Source organism: Garra rufa, chromosome 14 (assembly GCF_049309525.1).
Source record: "Garra rufa chromosome 14, GarRuf1.0, whole genome shotgun sequence".
Taxonomy (NCBI): Eukaryota; Metazoa; Chordata; class Actinopteri; order Cypriniformes; family Cyprinidae; genus Garra; species Garra rufa.
This window is the reverse complement of record NC_133374.1, coordinates 1983249-2003851: the sequence shown is the minus strand read 5'-3', so window position 1 is coordinate 2003851 and position 20603 is coordinate 1983249. Positions and strand designations below refer to the sequence as shown.

The window sequence follows — 20603 nt, the reverse complement described above, 5'->3', positions numbered from 1 at the left end:
ATGCTAACAAATGAAAATAAATATAAACCAATTCAAGTAATTTATTAAAATAATATAAAAAAATTCTAAATATCGAAAAAGTATAATAGTAATTTCATCAAAGTTCCAGGAGGGAAAACTGCATTTAAAGGGGCATAAAACAAAGACAACATGTTTTTGTTACTTGAAAAAATAAATGTTAAATAAAATATATTAAAACATTATATTTATGTTTAACTTGATGAACCAAAATAAACTTGAAATGAAAATCAATACAAAAAGGCATATAATATAATTTATAATATAAAACAAAAATTATTATTATTTATTGCTGTTATTAATAATAATAATAATAATAATAATAATGATGATGATGATGTTAAAAAACTTAAATCTAAACAGAAAATACAAACAAATTTAACTAATTCAATAAAAAAACTATAATTGTATGACAACACTAAAACAGCACTGATGTAAATGCAGAAATGAATCATTTAATTAAGAGCTAGACTAATTTAGACTATTTTACATCTTTCTCTGTCATTTAATAGAAGAAACTTTCTTTCTATAAAACTCCAGTGTGACACAGTCACACTCAAACACGCAGGCATTTTCAAACTCTTTCCTCATGCACATCATGTGAGGCACACATGACCCGGCCATCACGAGGCCACATCCCCTAATTACGACAAAACGATCGTGCAAGTAAAAAGCTGACATGCTTTATAAGCTACAAACATGAGCATTCAAACTGAATTGTGTTCAATTCAATTTAACTGCATGCAGTCTGAATTCTTTCTGTTGGAAATGCCAGGAATGTCATGTGACGTCAATCACACTTCTGCTTGCTTTTACACACACACACACACAATCCAACTTTCAGATCCGTTTAAGTCTTTGCAATACATATCAGCATTGTGTCAAAAACTTCCCGAGGTTTCAGCAGCATAACTTTCACTTTCATTATTTCATCATTTGTCTACACTTTGACATCATTCTGTCTGTCTTTCTGTCTGTGTCTGTGTGTCTGTGTGTGTGTGTGTGTGTGTGTGTGTGTGTGTGTGTGTGTGTGTGTGTGTGTGTGTGTGTGTGTGTGTGTTACCTGTCACAGGTGCAGGAGATCAGTAAACTCAGTAGGTTGTAGATGACAAAGGTGAAGATGACGGCTGTGATGGTTCCGCGAGGAATGGAGTAGCTTGGGCTCTTCAGATCACCTTAAACATATAAACACACGTCAATAAATTTTACCTTAAAACTAAACACTACAGGTGAGCAGGGTAAAAAAAAACAACTAACAAATATATTTTACCATACTTTCTTAGTTGATTGATTACATTAAGAATTGCAAACTTGTTTTGTATTACAAGTTTTCTGAAATGTTATAGTAAAATACAAAAATAAAGCATTATGTCATTATCCTTGCACTAATTTCCAGAACATTAATCTGAACACTGGATAAAGCCAGGCTCAAAATTTTTGTATAATTTTGTTGACATATTAGAGTTAAAGGCTTTTACAGTGGGGATTTTGAATTTCTCTTTTCATCTCTTTATAAATCCAAAAATACTGTCAAAAGACGAAAAAAAATATTTTCAACATGGTTTTAGGAATAAAATGTTATATAAATCAATGTGAGTGATATATGAACAAACCCTTCAGTAAAATCCTTCAGAATATACAGAGGAATAAAACTCTAAGTTTTGGTGTATGTAAGTAGTGCTAAATTGGAGATAAAACTAATTTTGAAAAAGCAACCTTTGAAGGTATATTTTAAATGAAAACTATAGGCGTAAATAGACAAAGTGCAGTAATAAAACCATGTGAATAATATATGAACAAACCCTTCAGTAAAATCCTTCAGAATATAGAGAGGAATAAAACTAAGTATTGGTGTATGTAAGTGCTGCTGAAGTGGAGAAACAAACTCACCGACGTTGAAGATACGTATTTTCACCATGTTTTTAGGAATAAAATGTTCTACAAATAAGTGTGAATGATATATAAACAAACCCTTCTGTAAAAACCTTCAGAATATAGAGCGGAATAAAACCCTAAGTTTTGGTGTATGTAAGTGTTACAGAAGTTTAGATAAAACTCATTTTGGGAAAATGGCCTTTAAAGACATACAATTTAAATCTACAGATGTAAGCAGATTAGTGCAATAATAAAACCATGTGAATGATATATGAACAAATCCCTTAGTAAAAACTCTAAAGAATATAGACAGGAATAAAATTGTAAGTTTTGGTGTATGTAAGTTCTGCTGAAGTGGAGAAACAAGCTTGCCGCCTTTGAAGATATGCATTTTCATCATGTTTTTAGGAATAAAATGTTGTATAAATCAGTGTGAATGATATATGAACAAACCCCTCAGTAAAACCTTTCAGAATATAGAGAGGAATACAACTTCTAGGTTTTGGTGTATGTAAGTGCTGCTGAAGTGGAGAAACACACTCATTTTGAGAAAACGGCCTTTAAAGACAATTTAAATCTATAGATGTAAACTGATAAAGTGAAATAATAAAATCATGTGAAGAATATATGAACAAACCCATCAGTAAAAACTATCAGAATATAGAAAGGAATAAAGCTAAGTTTTGGTTTATGTAAGTGCTGCTAAAGTGGAGAAACAAATTTGCCGCCTTTAAAGATATGTATTTTCACCACGTTTTTAGGAATAAAATCTTATAGAGATAAATGTGAATGATTTATGAACAAACACCTCAGTAAAAACCTTTAGAATATAGAGAAGAATAAAATCTTAAGTTTTGGTTTATGTAAGTGCTGCTGAAGTGGAGATAAAACTCTTTAAAGATATGTATTGTAAGTGAAATCTACAGATGCAAATAGATAAAGTGCAATAATAAAACCATGTAAATGATATATGAACAAACCCATCAGTAAAAACTATCAGAATATAGATAGGAATAAAGCTCTAAGTTTTGGTTTATGTAAGTGTTACTGAAGCAGAGATAAAACTCTTTGAAAATATGCATTTTCACCATGTTATTAGGAATAAAATCTTATAGAAATAAATGTGAATGATTTATGAACAAACACCTCAGTAAAAAACTTTAGAACATAGAGAGGAATAAAACTCTAAGTTTTGGTGTATGTAAGTGCTACTGAAGTGGACATAAAAACTCACAACCTTCAAAGTTTTACATTTTCACCATGTTTTTAGGAATAAAATATTCTACAAATAAGTGTGAATGATTTATCAACAAATGCCCAAAACCTTCAGAATATAGAGAGGAATAAAACTTTGGTGTAAGTAAGTATTACTGAAGTGGAGATAAAACTCTTTAAAGATATGTATTGTAACTGAAATATACAAATGCAAATAGTTAAAGTGCAATGAAGGTAACACTTCAAAGTGTATTTTGGATATTTTCCTTCCAGTAGTCTGAAACAACAAACTTTCAGGAAAATTTTGAGTTTTGGAAAGCTCAATGGTGGCAATGTCCGTGGGGTAGTTCATGTATAGCCTACTTTTAGCTTTTTACTCCTGGCAACTGCATATACACCTTAAAAAGGCATAAAAGTTGTGTTAATTTGTAAAGATTATCATGATGAACAAAATGTGTAAGAATCATAAACCTTTGAGCTTATTTTCTGCAATAATCTAAAAGCCAATGGATTAATCCTACTGGGTTTTTGTCGAGGGAACCAGAATGATGGTTTTATCCACTACTGAACACACTTAACAACATGCATGCAATAATTCAGTCTAACAAACGTTAGAAAACACTCAAAAAACCTTACAAACTCCATTAAAGAGCAATAAACAGTCCTGTAAAGTCAACACCCACCGGACATGTTGGATCCAGCCATGATTCCAGTGCAGCCATTAAACATCACCGCAAAAACAGAGGCGAAAGACATCATGGTGCCGGTGGTGTAGTCCACCACGTAGTCAGCTAAACACACACACACACACACACACACACACACACACACACACACACAATTAACAGTCTGAGACTTCTGCAACCCAGCATTTGTGTTAATAATCATGATGATTGCATTCATATCTACATTTATGCATTTAGCAGATGCTTTTATCCAAAACTACTTAAAAGAGGAAAAAAAAGTCACAATAATTACATCTAGATTTAAATGTTTGAGTTAACAGAGACATGGAAGAGAAAACGTGAGCTAACAATGAACAATACTTATCCAGCGCTTATGAATAGTTTAGTAAATGTTAATGGCAACACATGTTTAAAAGTCAAAAGTTAACATTGTTACTAACATTTTAAGTTAACATTTTATTAACATTAACAAAGATTAATTATCACAAAAATTAATTAAATAATAATATTAACTACATTTACTTACTTTAGGGTTTTTATTGTTATTATATAAAATTTATAGTATATATATCTTTATCTTTTTTAAAGCGTTTTCACTTGAAATTTATATATATTTTATATATATATAATATTTCGCTTACATATTTATAATTTTTTAGTTTATTTATTGCAATTAAATAAATGAATTATATATATATATATATTTAATTCATTTATTTAATTGCAATAAATAGCCATTGATGCTTAAAAAAATAAATAAACCAAAAAAATGTTTTATTTAATTGCAATAAACAGCTAAAAATAAATAAACTAAAATTTATAAATAGTTTTATTCTTTTATTCAATTGCAATTAATACCCATTGATGCTGCTAAAGAATAAATAATTTTATTCATGAATATAACTTAAATAACAAATATATTTATAAATAAATAAATATAAAAACATTTTTATTATTTTATTTAATTGCAATAAATAGCATTGATGCTGGAAAAAATACAAACAAAAAATAAATAAATTAATAAATTAATAAATGAATAAATAAATAATACACTAATGCTGAAAAAAAAATAAAAATAATTTTATTTTAATTCATTTATTTAATTGCAACAAATAGCGATTGATGCTAAAAAAAACAACTAAAAAATAAATAAATAAACTAAAATTTATTTTATTTTTATTATTTTATTTAATTTTTCAATTAATACCCATTGATGTTGCAAAAAAATAAATAATTTTATTAATTTATTTAATTGCCTTATGAAACCTTAATGATTATTTTTCACCACAAAAGTGGTGTTAGTGTTTAGTTTCAAGTTAGCAAAACAAATATGAGAAGAGCTGATCTAGTGTCACGTTACTATTAAAACGTGCTTAGGTATAAGCATAATGCATTTTACACACGTGACAATCAGCTTGGTTAATGATGAAGCTGGTTATTTAATATCAAGTCATCATGCATCTGTTTCTTTATTCAGGAAGTGGCCTTTGGTCTTTTACAGAAGTGTGCGTCTCATTTCTCTGTTCTCTAATCTAACATTATGCCAAACACTGAAAGCTGGTTACATACTGAAACCCATTGTAACGTCTCTTACCTTGAAGGTTTCCCAACAGCGTTTCTAACTTGAAGCCGGTGAAGTTGGCGCTGGTCGGGCCGAACGAGGAGTTTCTGTGTCCGGGCAGCTGGACGGGTCGAAACGGCACGATGAAGAAACTGATGAAGATGGTCGTCAAAACCACAATGACGATGATGAAGATGAGGAAGGTGGCTTTAGCGTAGATATGAGCCCCGACTAGACACACCAACACACACAGCAGGAGAATCACCGTCCCGTACAGAAGAGACCACCAGTAACCGGTCGGCAGACCTGCAACCTTAGAGCCGGTCAGCATCGAGCCGTCTGAAACAAAACAGAAAATACTTTTTAAAATGAATCTTGTTAAAATGGTGTCTTTTTTTTTTTTTTTTTACATTTATCAGTAATTATTTATAAATTAATATTTTTAATTATTTAATTAATAGCAATTAATAGCCACCTATGCTCGAGAATAATTTTAAAAATTACTTATTTAATTGCAATTAATAGGCATTGATGCTGAGGGGTAAAACTATAATTAAATAAATAAATAAACACACTAAAAATAAAATATATATTTTTAACTATTTTATTTAATTTAGCCATTGATGCTGGAAAAAAAAATACAAACCAAAATAAAATAAAATTGTATTTATTTATTTAACTGAAATTAATAGACATTGATCCTGGAAAAAAAACTAAATATAAATAAATAAACTAAAAATCTTTTTTTAATTCATAGATTTTTTTTATTTATTTATTAAATTGCAATAAATATCCATTGATGCTGAACAAAAGAACAAAAAACTAAATAAAATTAAATTAAATAAATATGTTTATTAATTTATTTCACTGGAATTAATAGGCACAGGCAATAAATAGCCACCTATGCTGGACAATAATTTTAAAAACTACGCATTTAATTGCAATTAACAGCCATTGACACTGAAAAATAAATAAATACTAAAAATATTTATGTTTAATTATTTTGTTTAATTTTAATTATTAGGCATTAATACAATAAAATATAAATAAACTTAAATGGATAAATAAACATTTTTAGTCTTATTTAATTAAATTAATTAAAAATTAAAAATACAAAAATAAAATAAATAGGCATTGATGCTGGAAAAAACTAAATATAAATAAATAAATAAACTAAAAAGATTTTTTTTTTTTTTAATTGCGATACATAGCCATTGATGCTGAAAAAAATCTAACCAAAAATATAAAATAAAATAAATAACAAAATAAATACATATTTTTATTCATTTATTATACTTAAATTAATAGTCATTAATGCTGGAAAAAACTATAATTAATAAACTAATTAATTAATTAAAAAGAAAATAAAAATGTTTTTTTTTTTCAATTCATTTTTTAATTGCAATTAATAGCCACTGATGCTGAAAAAAAAACTTAAAATAAAATAAAGCAAAATATTTTTATTCATTTATTTAACTGAAATTAATAGGCACTAATGCTGGTAAAATAATGGTAAGCATAAATAAATAAATAAACTAAAATGAACATTAACTTATTTAATTGCAATAAATAGCCATTGATTCTGAAAAAAAGAACAAAAATAAAATATATAATTTAAAATTAATAAATATTTTTATTTTTGTATTTAATTGTAATTTATAGCCATTGAATCAGCAAAAACATATTTTTTTTTAATTATTAAATTGCAGTTGACTGAAATATACAGAAGTACTAAAATTATTCAAACTGAAACAAAAAAATTAACATGGAAATAAAAAAATAAAAATAAAACTGGAAATATAAAAATAAGAGCCAATTCAAACTATTAATACATAGTTTAACATTATATATTTAATATAACTAAACACTAAATACTGCTTTATGGTTTAAATGTACACACAAAATGTAACCTTTTTTGGGTTTTGGCTTTGTTTTAGTTTGGCAGCCACTTTTATCCAATGGGATTTACATAGCATTCAAGTTTATCAATTCATGCATTCCCTGAGATTGGAACCCATGACCTTGGCATTACTGGCGCCATGCAACATAATGCATTTCCATCCAAAATTAGACAAAACCACTCATGCAGAGTGTTGTTATTTAAGACTAATTTAACTAATATTGTGCCAATTACCCTTCCATATGTCACTGGGATCATGCATACCTATACAATTAATGTGAACAAACACACAAGCTACCTTCAGGAATCCCGAAGGTTGTTAAAATCGCCTCCACCAGTCCCAGCACGAAGAGGGCGCTACCGCAGACGTTAGCCAGGAAGAACATGATGCCGATGCTGCCGCCGAACTCTGGACCGAGAGCACGACTGATCATGTCTGAAAACAACACAGCTAAGGAAATAAACAACAAGAGGAGTGTTTTTGTTTGTGTTTGTGGGATTTCAGGATACAATACGCTCCTCCGGCGTCCAGCGCTCCGTTAGTGGAGATGGCACACACTGACAGAACCGTCATACTGATGATGAAATACGCCACCAGCAGCATCGCTATAGTCTGATACAGACCACACTGACCCACAACAAAACCTGCAACACAAAACAACACCATTACACAGCTGAAAATGGCCTTAAACCTTATATCGCGTTCCGGGTCAATTTGACCCGCAATGCATTTTTGAGTTTCAGAGATAGCAATAGTTCACCCAAATGTGCTGAAAATGTGCTCATCCAAGATTAGGATGAGTTTGTTTCTACCTCAGGTGTGTAGAAATGTGTTATTCCATCAGTGTCTCACCAATGGATCATCAGGAGTGAATGGGTGCCGTCAGAATGAGAGTCTAAACAGCTGATCAGTTTTCATTTTACCACCTAAATTTCACATTTTATTTGAAGTATATTAAGTATTAAAGTGTTAAAATTAATGCTTAAGTAGTTAATTTTAAAAAGTGTTAAAGCTTAAGTGTTAAATGTTACATACTTAAGTGCTCAAATTATTAAGTATTTAGTATTCATTTTACCACCTTATTTTAAGTATATTAAGTATTACATTTAAAATTAAGTGGTGACATCCAGTGTTAAAATTAAATGTTACTTATGTGAGTGTTAAAATTAATGCTTAAGTAGTTAGTGTCAATTTCAAAAAGTGTTAAAGCTTAAGTGTTAAATGTTACATACTTAAGTGCTCAAATTATTAAGTATTTAGTATTCATTTTACCACCTTATTTTAAGTATATTAAGTATTAAATTTAAAATAAGGTGGTGAAATTAAGTGTTAAATGTTACCTAAGTGTTAAATGTTACTTATTTAAGTGTTAAAACGTACTTGATACGTAAAACATTTTTAAGTATTCATTAATAATTTTAACACCTAATTTTTACATTTTAAGTATATTAAGTATTAAATTTAAAATTAAGTGGTGAAATCCAGTGTTAAAATTGAATGTTACTTATTTGAGTGTTAAAATGTTCTTGTTATGTGAGTGTTAAAATTAATGCTTAAGTAGTTAGTGTCAATTTCAAAAAGTGTTAAAGCTTAAGTGTTAAATGTTACATACTTAAGTGCTCAAATTATTAAGTATTTAGTATTCATTTTACCATTTTATTTTAAGTATATTAAGTATTAAATTTAAAATTAAGTGGCGAAATTAAGTGTTAAATGTTACCTAAGTGTTAAATGTTACTGAAGTGTTAAAACGTACTTGTTACGTAAAACATTTCTAAGTATTCATTAATAATTTTAACACCTAATTTTTACATTTTAAGTATATTAAGTATTAAATTTAAAATTAAGTGGTGACATCCAGTGTTAAAATTAAATGTTACTTATGTGAGTGTTAAAATTAATGCTTAAGTAGTTAGTGTCAATTTCAAAAAGTGTTAAAGCTTAAGTGTTAAATGTTACATACTTAAGTGCTCAAATTATTAAGTATTTAGTATTAATTTTACCACCTTATTTTAAGTATATTAAGTACTAAATTTAAAATTAAGTGGTAAAATTAAGTGTTAAATGTTACCTAAGTGTTAAATGTTACTTATTTAAGTGTTAAGACGTACTTGATACGTAAAACATTTTTAAGAATTCATTAATAATTTTAACACCTACTTTTTACATTTTAAGTATATTAAGTATTAAATTTAAAATTAAGTGGTGAAATCCAGTGTTAAAATTAAATGTTACTTATTTGAGTGTTAAAATGTTCTTGTTATGTGAGTGTTAAAATTAATGCTTAAGTAGTTAGTGTCCATTTCAAAAAGTGTTAAAGCTTAAGTGTTAAATGTTACATACTTAAGTGCTCAAATTATTAAGTATTTAGTATTCATTTTACCACCTTATTTTAAGTATATTAAGTATTAAATTTAAAATTAAGAGGTTAAATTAAGTGTTACATGTTACCTAAGTGTTAAATGTTACTTATTTAAGTGTTAAAATGTACTTGTTACGTAAGCGTTAGTGTCAGTTTCAAAAAGTGTTAAAGCTTAAGTGTTAAATGTTACATACTTAACTGTTACTTACTTAATTGTTCAAATTACTCAGTATTCAGTATTCATTTTACCACTTAATTTTTACATTTAATTTTTAGTATATTAAGTTTAAAATTAAAAATTAAGTTTTGAAATTCAGTGGTGAAATTACTTGTTAAATGTTACATACTTAAATGTTACTTAAGTGTTAAAATTATTGTTTATTTATTTAGTATTCATTTTAACACTTAATTTTTACTTTCATTTTAAGTACATTAAGTATTAAATTTAAACTTAAGTGGTGAAATTAGGTGTTAAAACTTAAGTGTAAAAATTAATGCTTAAGTAGTTAGTGTCAAATTCCAAAATTGATAAAACTTAAGTATTAAATGTTACATAAGTATTCAAATTATTTAGTATTCAGTATTCATTTTACCACTTAATTTTTACATTTAATTTTTAATAAATTAAGTTTAAAATTTAAAATTGAGTGGTACAATCCAGTGATGAAAGTGTTAAAACATACTTGCTATGTAAGTGTTAAAATAATGCTTACGTATTGGAGTATTACTTTTAACACATTTAACACATTTTTATATTTAATTTTAAATATATTAAGTAATAAAATTAAGTGTTAAATTTAAATTTAAAATCACACATTAACTATTTATTTTAACACTTAATTTTAAGCATATTAAGTGGTGGAATTGCGTTGAAATAATTACTTAATTGGTTAAATTCAGTGGCCAAATGAATACGTAAGTGTTAAAATTAATGCTTAAGTAATAAGTATTTATTTTAACACTTAATTTTAAAGTATATTAAATTACGTGGTGAAATAGGTGTTAAAATGAATAATCGTGTATTAAATATTCATTTTAACCGTTGAAGTAGATGAAATTAAGTATTAATATTAAGTGAAATTAACTTGAAATGAATGCTTAAGTATATAAGCTACTATGGATTATGGACTCGTATTTAATAGATTTGTTTCAGCTTTTGTCTTCTCAAGATGTTAACTGATAGACTGGAGAGGTGTGTATTACTTGTGGATTATTGTGATTTTTTTATCAGCTTTTTGGACTCTCATTCTGACGGCACCCATTCACTGCAGAGGATCCATTGGTGAGGCAGTGATGGAATCACACATTTCTACAAATCTGATAAAGAAGCAAACTCATCCTAATCTTGGATGACCTGAGGATGAGCACATTTTCATTTTTGGCTGAACTATTCCTTAAACACTGGACGTTTTTCTTCGAATTATGTCTTTTTTTTTTCTAATTTTAAAGTCACAAACATGACAAAAAAAGTTTCCACACTCACACAACAGGCACTGTGATATATGATTTATGAAATTTCTATTATGATTTTGTGGTAAATGTTTGGTCAAATTGATCTGTAGATTTAATCAGGACCACTTAAACAGGTTGCATTTCGACAAACTTCAGCTTTAAAGAAACTGCAGTTTAAACATAAACCGATGCACCTCGACCTCGCTCTCGCGTAGTTCATTCCCAGATCAGATGTTCTGCACTCAATGCACCTCAGTCACTCATTCAATGAAAAACAGAAAAAAAACCTAAATGACACTTAAAACACTTAAATGCCTTTCAAGCAATAGCATCACCACACATAGCAGCAAATGTGCATACCTTTGCTCATGCACACACCTGAGCATGCATGAGCCTTTGTATATAATGCATTATGAAAGTAGTTAATGCAATAATTATGCTTTGTAATGCTTTGGTTATTATTACTTATATATAATATATATATATACACACACACTACTGTTCAAAAGTTTGGGGTCAGTAAGACTTGTAAAAGTCTTTAAAGAAGTCTCTTCTGCTCATCAAGGCCGCATATATTCGATTAAAAATACAGAAAAAAACAGTAATATTGCAAAAATGTTTTTACAATATAAAATAATGTTTTTTATTTTAACATAATTTAAAATATAATTTATTACGGTGATGAAAAGCTGAATTTTTATCAGCTGTTACTGCAGACTTAAGTGTCACATGATCCTTCAGAAATCATTCTAATATGCTGATTTATTATTAGAATGATCAATGTTGGATAATATCAACAGTTGTGCTGCCAAATATTTTTTGGAACCTGTTTTTTTTTCAGGATTCTTTCATGAATAACAAGTTTAAAAAGTACAGTGTTTATACAAAAGATAAATATAAATATAAAATTATTTATTATTAACTTTTAGTAAAGTTTCAATTATTAACTTAATACATCCTTGGTGAATAAAAGTATTAATTTCTTTAAAAAAAAAACAACAACAATAAAAATGTACTGACCCCAAACTTTTGACTTTTTTTTTAATTTAACTGTTCAGGACAAACAAGGGACTCATGAACAACTATCACTAAACAAAAAAGCACAGCTGTGGACCATTCAGGTATCAACACAGTGTTAAGGATCATTTTATAAATTCAACTAATTTTTTCTCTGAAAGGGGGTGCAAACGTTTGATCTCACCTGTAAAATGCATTACACATAAAGGCTTTAAGTGTTATAGAAACTTCTTTAAGCTGTCTGACTTGTTAAAACTGATTTCATATTTCGATATTATGCATGAATTATGACATTTCAAATACAAATATGCAAATACACTCACACACAGGATGGAGAGAAGACGTTTGTGTGAGTCCAGGTTTAAAGTCAACATGAAATAACATCTGAAATCTTTTTTTTTTTTCCTTGTTTTAGTCCATTTTTAAATTGCAATGCATTGTGGGGAATATTTAAGAAGGATTTTTTTAACTGGTCTAGTTTCACATGAATTAAAAAAAACTTAAATATATTTATTTATTTATTTAAACTGAAAAAAAAAACTGAATGCAGAAAATAATTTAAACTTCCATAGAATGGAATTTGGGAAGAAATAAAACGGATTTCATAATGCCCTACTTAATCTTAAATATTTATATTTAAATATTTAATTTGAGACAAAAAAAAAATGTATAGTGAGTGAATTAAATATTTAAACAAGATAAATATTAAAGTACTTACAAATATAAACTTGGTAAAAAATGGTGTGATAAAGAGTTGCAATTTACTCTTCTTTTTTAATTCCAAGTTGGAAATAACCTTCCATACCACACAACCAAGACAAATACCAACAAAGAAACTAGTCTTTGGGACAATACTTTCTTTCTCTGGAATGACATGCATTTTATGCATCTTCATCCCAAGAAGAATAGAAACATGCATCAAAATACGCACACAGTCAGTTTTGCTTTCATGTTGACTTTGCTCACATGCAACATGTGTGTTTTACCACATGCATACAGCAAACCAATACATGAACATCATCATCTCTTACCGCAGCGGCTTCTCACTGAGCCAGTGCGCTTAAAACACAAACAAAAGCAAAAATTAAACCCTGAACTGAGTTAAAACCAGCGGATGTGAAGAAAGAGCCATTTCAGAGCTGGAGATATGGGTGTGTGTGTGTCATGTGAGCGGGATAACCGGAATAACCACTGCACAAAGGGCAAACGTTTTACAAACAGATCATGTCTGTGTCTGTCGGCGGTTAATATGTACTATGCATTGATTAAACATTCATAAATCAGCTTAGAGATCTTCAAATTAAAAAGTCATATATAACCTCATGCCGATTACATCAGTATCAGTCTGAGAATCAGACAAATGCCAGAGCCATTACTGTTAACTAAAACTGAAACCAAAACTAAACATTATTTCTTCTTCAGACATTGCTCTTTAAATAAAATAATTATAAGCTGTACACAAAGTGAGCAACATTTCTATTTCAACCGCTGAAAATGGGTAACATTCAACAATTTGAACAAGGAGCCTTATTGAGATTTCCATATGTCTGGGACTGAACGACGTAAGGTCTTGAGATTCTAAAAGAAAAGTTTATGAAGAACTAGAATCTAAAATCATATTGTGATATCTTCAATACTTCTTGAGTTGTAGGCACTCAAACTTTGGAAAAAGAATATTTAAGGCACTCAAACAGGTATGTTCAATGCAGTTGTCTTGACAGAAATAAATGAGATACATCTCTAGTTTAAACATTATTTGTTCTTCAGACATTCCTTTTTAAAAGAAAATAAGTATCATACTTAAATTTTTTTTTTTAACTGACCCACATTTGGTTTTTGACCACTGTCTACATTTGAATTATTTACGTCTGGAGCCATATTGAAGTTCCAATATCTCTGGAACCAAATCTCATAGGGCGTTAAAAATAGAGATGCCAAAAGAAAAGTTTATTAAGACCCAATATCTAAAAGGCCGCTAAGATATCTTTAACTCTTCTTAGGTTATAGGCACTCAAATTTTGAAATAAACAATATTTATGGCACTCAGACTGGTATGTTCAATGCAGTTGTCTTGACAGAAATAAACAAGATGCATCTCTAGTTTCAACATTATTTGTTCTTCAGACATTCCTTTTTAAAAGAAAATAAGTGTCATATTTTTTCTAACTGACCCACATTTGGTTTTTGACCACTGAAAATGTCTACGTTTTAATGATTTACTCCTGGAGCCATATTGAAGTTCCAATATTTCTGGAACCAAATCTCATAGGGCATTAAAAATAAAGATAGCAAAAGGAAAGTTTATTAAGACCCAATATCTAAAAGGGCATTAAGATATCTTTAAAACTTCTTGAGTTACAGGCATGCAAACTTTGGAGAAAAGCTTGAAGAAAAGTGCCGTTTCCCCATTTTTGAATGGTCACCATTGGCACATAATGAAACAAGAATTGCTTAAGTCAACAGATTTTATTAATAGAGCGATCAATCTCTGTGTAAAAATAACATTATGATGCTGCCATCTTTCTAAAGTCATTTTTACCCCCCTGTAACTTGACTCTGAATCTAAGGTGAAAATTGGCATTTTGACCTCCCTCTATAAAAAAGTGGATTACTAAATTAATATCCATCCATGACATTTAATATTGTCTTTCATCACTACACATGTCTATCTTTCATCAGAATAAATATTAGCAAAATCAAAAATTTTTGAGGGGAAGTTTTTGAAATTTGGTTGATTTGACATGGAATGACCCAACATATACTATAACAGTACAGTATAGATATAATACTAGACTGGAAAACACCTTCCTGACCTACAATCTAATCTGGCTGGTTTCACACCAGGATTATATAAACATTTACATGTAATCATGTTTGGCAGATGCTTTTATTCAAAACAACTTACAAGGCAACCTTTTTGTCAAGTTTAGTTTCAGGCTGCTGTGCCAATATTTAATTCAATGCCTCTCAGATACTCGCCACTAAACAGCACACAGGAACAACACAAACTGTAACGAACTTACTGTAAATGTAAGTCAGACGCTGTTCCCGTTTTGGTGGACAATTCTTGACCACATTAACCATTAACCGCCGATGTTGAATTAGGCTTTGAGAGAATAATCTGTGATAACTGTTGTGTATGACAGAAGATAGTTTATTTATTTTTTTCTTTCACACAAGTTTCTGATCATACTAGACTAGGATAATGCAGAAAATGACAGAACCTCTGCTCAAGTTGTGCCAGCATCAAGTAAAGCCTGTTTACACTGATTTTAAACAACACAAAACCACATCCTTGTGGCATTACTCTCATATTCAGTCATATACTGTTTCTGAATGTTCTCTGAATGTAACAATATAGAAAAATAGAAAGACCCCGTTATTTTTTCCCAATATTTAAGCATTTTACCATAATTAGTTATCGGTTTTATAATATAGGAAAAACATGGAAAGGGAATATTCCATTCAGAGATTGACAGATTTATTGATATTTTCCCTGATATTTAAGCATTTTACCATAATCGGTTATCGGTTTTATAATATCTGATTCACAGATAAAAAAAAAAAAAATAGGGGAAAAAACTTGGAAAGAGAATATTCTATTTAGAGATCAACCGATCTATCGATTTACCGATATTTGTCCCCGATATTTCAGCATTTTAGTATAATCAGTTATCGGTTTTATAATATAGGAAAAACATGGAAAGGGAATATTCCATTCAGAGATTGACAGATTTATTGATATTTTTCCTGATATTTAAGCATTTTACCATAATCGGTTATCGGTTTTATAATATCTGATTCACTGATAAAAAAATATCGGAAAAACATGAAAAAGGTAATATTCCATTTAGAGATTGACAGATATATTGATTTATCGTTTTTTCCCGATATTTAAGAATTTTACCATAATCGGATTTCGGTTTTATAATATTCGATTCACCATAAGAAAAATATGGGAAAAACATGGAAAGGGAATATTCCATTCAGAGATTGACAGATTTATTGATATTTTTCCTGATATTTAAGCATTTTACCATAATCAGTTATCAGTTTTATAATATCTGATTCACAGATAAAAAAAAATAAAAATAGGGGAAAAAACTTGGAAAGAGAATATTCTATTTAGAGATCAACCGATCTATCGATTTACCGATATTTGTCCCCGATATTTCAGCATTTTAGTATAATCAGTTATCGGTTTTATAATATAGGAAAAACATGGAAAGGGAATATTCCATTCAGAGATTGACAGATTTATTGATATTTTTCCTGATATTTAAGCATTTTACCATAATCGGTTATCGGTTTTATAATATCTGATTCACAGATAAAAAAAAAAAAAAATAGGGGAAAAAACTTGGAAAGAGAATATTCTATTTAGAGATCAACCAATCTATCGATTTACCGATATTTGTCCCCGATATTTCAGCATTTTAGTATAATCAGTTATCGGTTTTATAATATAGGAAAAACATGGAAAGGGAATATTCCATTCAGAGATTGACAGATTTATTGATATTTTTCCTGATATTTAAGCATTTTACCATAATCGGTTATCGGTTTTATAATATCTGATTCACTGATAAAAAAATATCGGAAAAACATGAAAAAGGTAATATTCCATTTAGAGATTGACAGATATATTGATTTATCGTTTTTTCCCGATATTTAAGAATTTTACCATAATCGGATTTCGGTTTTATAATATTCGATTCACCATAAGAAAAATATGGGAAAAACATGGAAAGGGAATATTCCATTCAGAGATTGACAGATTTATTGATATTTTTCCTGATATTTAAGCATTTTACCATAATCAGTTATCAGTTTTATAATATCTGATTCACAGATAAAAAAAAAAAAAAATAGGGGAAAAAACTTGGAAAGAGAATATTCTATTTAGAGATCAACCGATCTATCGATTTACCGATATTTGTCCCCGATATTTCAGCATTTTAGTATAATCAGTTATCGGTTTTATAATATAGGAAAAACATGGAAAGGGAATATTCCATTCAGAGATTGACAGATTTATTGATATTTTTCTGATATTTAAGCATTTTACCATAATCGGTTATCAGTTTTATAATATCTGATTCACAGATAAAAAAAAAAAAAATAGGGGAAAAAACTTGGAAAGAGAATATTCTATTTAGAGATCAACCGATCTATCGATTTACCGATATTTGTCCCCGATATTTCAGCATTTTAGTATAATCAGTTATCGGTTTTATAATATAGGAAAAACATGGAAAGGGAATATTCCATTCAGAGATTGACAGATTTATTGATATTTTTCCTGATATTTAAGCATTTTACCATAATCGGTTATCGGTTTTATAATATCTGATTCACTGATAAAAAAATATCGGAAAAACATGAAAAAGGTAATATTCCATTTAGAGATTGACAGATATATTGATTTATCGTTTTTTCCCGATATTTAAGAATTTTACCATAATCGGATTTCGGTTTTATAATATTCGATTCACCGTAAGAAAAATATGGGAAAAACATGGAAAGGGAATATTCTGTATAGAGATCAACCGAGATACCGATATTATCCCGATATTTAAGCATTTTACCATAATTGGTTATCAGTTTTATAATATCGGATTCACTGATTAAAAAAAATAAAAAAAAAACATTGGAAAACTATAGAAAGGGAATTTTCCATTTAGAGATTGGCCGATATATCGATTTACCGATATTTAAGCATTTTACCATATTCGGTTATCGGTTTTATAATATCGGATTCACCAATAAAAAACATGGGAAAAACATGAGAAGGGAATATACTATTTAGCGACTGACCGATATATCGATTTACCAATATTTTTTCCGATATTTAAGCATTTTTACCATAATCGGTTACCGGTTTTGTAATATAGAATTCACGAGTTTTGAGAATTGCGGGCAGGGTCGCCACTGTAGCATGCATTAGCAAAGCACTTGCTTAGCTGTAATTATGTAATTAGTAAAATTTATTTAATATAACAGCCATTAATGCACTTATTAGATGTGTTACATAAATGCCTGATTTGTAGCTCATTTATGCAGCTTGGCTCTAAAAAACAGAGACAAACTCACAGTCACAAAAGAATCTGTCAAGTCCTGCCCCAATAAAGATGTAAATTTGCCTGAATTAAATAATATACAGCCATGAATGAGCACATGATGGAAATGAAAGCCTGAATTCATTTTCTCTCTATGAGGTCAAAGTCTGCTAAAATACTCCATTAAGTCCTGTCCCAACAAAGATGTACATTTACATGTTCTCTAAATGGTCAAAATGTCCTTTTTTATGTTTTAGAACATTTTTTTGTTAGTCATCTAAATGTTGAGGGGACATTACAATGTATCATTTTGGAAACATTACTGGGATCAATATTTTTTTTATGTTCTCTGAATATTCTGAAACAAGTAGAAACTTTTTTAAAAAATGTTACATGAACATCTAACTAAAGTGTTCCTGAAAAAAAAAAAACATTTTTTGTGCTAATAACTTAACATTTCACTAACATTCTTATGAAGGTATGAAAACATTGTTTCTGAAAGTTTCCTTAAATCTCAAAATAACCTGTTTTTGTTTATGTTTTAAAAACATTTGTTCTTGGTTATCTGAATGTTGAGGGAACATTACATTGTATCATTATGCAAACATTATGGCAGTGTTACTTTTGACTGTTCTCTAAACATTCTGAAACAAATAGCAACATTTAAAAAATGATACATGAACATCGAACTAAAACGTTTCTCAATGAAAAAATAACTTTTCACTAACATTCTTACTAAGTTATGAAAGCGTTGTTTCTGAATGTTCTCTGAATATTCAAAATGTATTTTTAATGTTTTAAAAACATTTGTTCCTGATTATCTTAATGTTGAGGGAATATTACATTGTATCATTTTGCAGACATTATCTGAATGTTACTTTTACATCTCTGAACATTCTGAAAAAAGTAGCAACATTTTAAAATTGTTACATGAAGATCTATAACTTTCAGAAAAGAACACTCCATGAACAATGTATAAATAATGTTTTTGAGCTAATATCTTTTCGCTAGCATTCTTATTAAGGTATGAAAACATTGTTTCTGAATGTTTCCTTGACTTTCAAAATAACCTGTTTTTTGTTTATGTTTTACAAAAAAAAAATTCTTGGTTATCTAAATGTTGAAAACCAAGAACATTACATTGTATCATTTTGCAAACATTTTATTTGTATTTATTTATTATAAACATTTGTCTTTTTTAATGTTTTAAAAACATTTGTTCCCGATTATCTAAATGTTGAGGGAATATTACATTGTATCATTTTGCAGACATTATCTGAATGTTACTTTTACATCTCTGAACATTCTGAAACAAGTAGCAACATTTAAAAAAAGTTATCTAAAACGTTTCAGAAAAACACTCCATGGACAATGTATAAATAATGTTTTCTGCTAACGTTAATAAATAACAGATTAACACTGAAAGAACGCATTTCATAACTTCGAGAGTAACTTGTGACCACCTTCTGAGAACATTCCAGTTGATGCATAAAGATAGATAGATAGCTAGATAGATGTATATGTGTAGATATATGTTTAGTGCACTATCTAGTGTTGAAGTGAGTGTGAGAGATTGACGCACCGACCCGCAGGAACACCACCACACTGAACATTGACAGCAGTGTTGGAATGACCACGCCGAAGAAAGTGTTGAGTTTGGGCGGCTGTGTCGCGGCGGTTCTCCGTCGGACGGTCTCGGAGCTCCGGTGCTCGTCCTCATCTCTCCCGGTTCGAGTCTCCCGGTGGTCGCTGGACTCGTTGACGCTGGCGGAGAGCCGGTAATGCAGCAGCGGCGTCCGCTCAGACATGGTCGCCGTGATTGAGTTTCCTCTCCGGCTGCGATCACATGACTGCCTGTGTTTACAGCCGCCTCCAGTCATGTGACACAGAGCGAACGCAGCCAATCAGCTGCTGCCTCAACTATAATTCACTTCTGTATACATAGCCTAGAGAATTAAAAAATTACAACGAAGAGTAAAAATAAAAGATTTATTATTTGAAAATTAGAGACTGACCTGAATAAGATATTTCGCATAAATTATGTTTACATATAGTCTACATGAGAAAATAATAGTTAAATTTATAAAATGATTCTAAATACTGTTACCTGAATGATTTTTATTTTTTTATTTTATTTTATTTTTTTTGATAGTTAAACTTCAGAAAAATCCTTCAGGTCCCACAAATTCTTTGGTTTTACAACATTTTTGTTTATTTGAACCCTTTCCAACAATGACTGTGTGATTTTGAGATCCATCTTTTCACACTGAGGACAACTGAGGGACTCATATGCAACTATTACAGAAGGTTCAAACACTCACTGATGCTCCAGAAGGAGCCAGGGCTGAAAACAATCAGACAACATTGCCATTTTATTATTAGTAAATAAATAAAGATGCAGCTAATAGGAAATGTTTTTAAAATGTTCTGTTAATAGAATTTAGGTTCAACGTTTTT

The 20603-nt window shown here is 29.2% G+C and overlaps 1 protein-coding gene across 1 annotated transcript in view; it reads right to left on the bottom strand.

Annotated features, from left to right (window-relative positions):
- LOC141285222 (solute carrier family 12 member 9-like) overlaps positions 1–19966 on the bottom strand; it is a 34016-nt gene extending 14050 nt beyond the window's left edge. The window contains exons 1-6 of the mRNA XM_073818262.1: positions 19729–19966; positions 7766–7900; positions 7554–7691; positions 5389–5694; positions 3792–3899; positions 1082–1193 (exon numbers count right to left, since the gene is read on the bottom strand). Of these exons, the coding sequence (XP_073674363.1) occupies positions 1082–1193; positions 3792–3899; positions 5389–5694; positions 7554–7691; positions 7766–7900; positions 19729–19954 (1025 nt within the window). The 5' untranslated portion in view covers positions 19955–19966. The remainder of the gene's footprint in view (positions 1–1081; positions 1194–3791; positions 3900–5388; positions 5695–7553; positions 7692–7765; positions 7901–19728) is intronic.
- Positions 19967–20603: the final 637 nt, after the last annotated feature.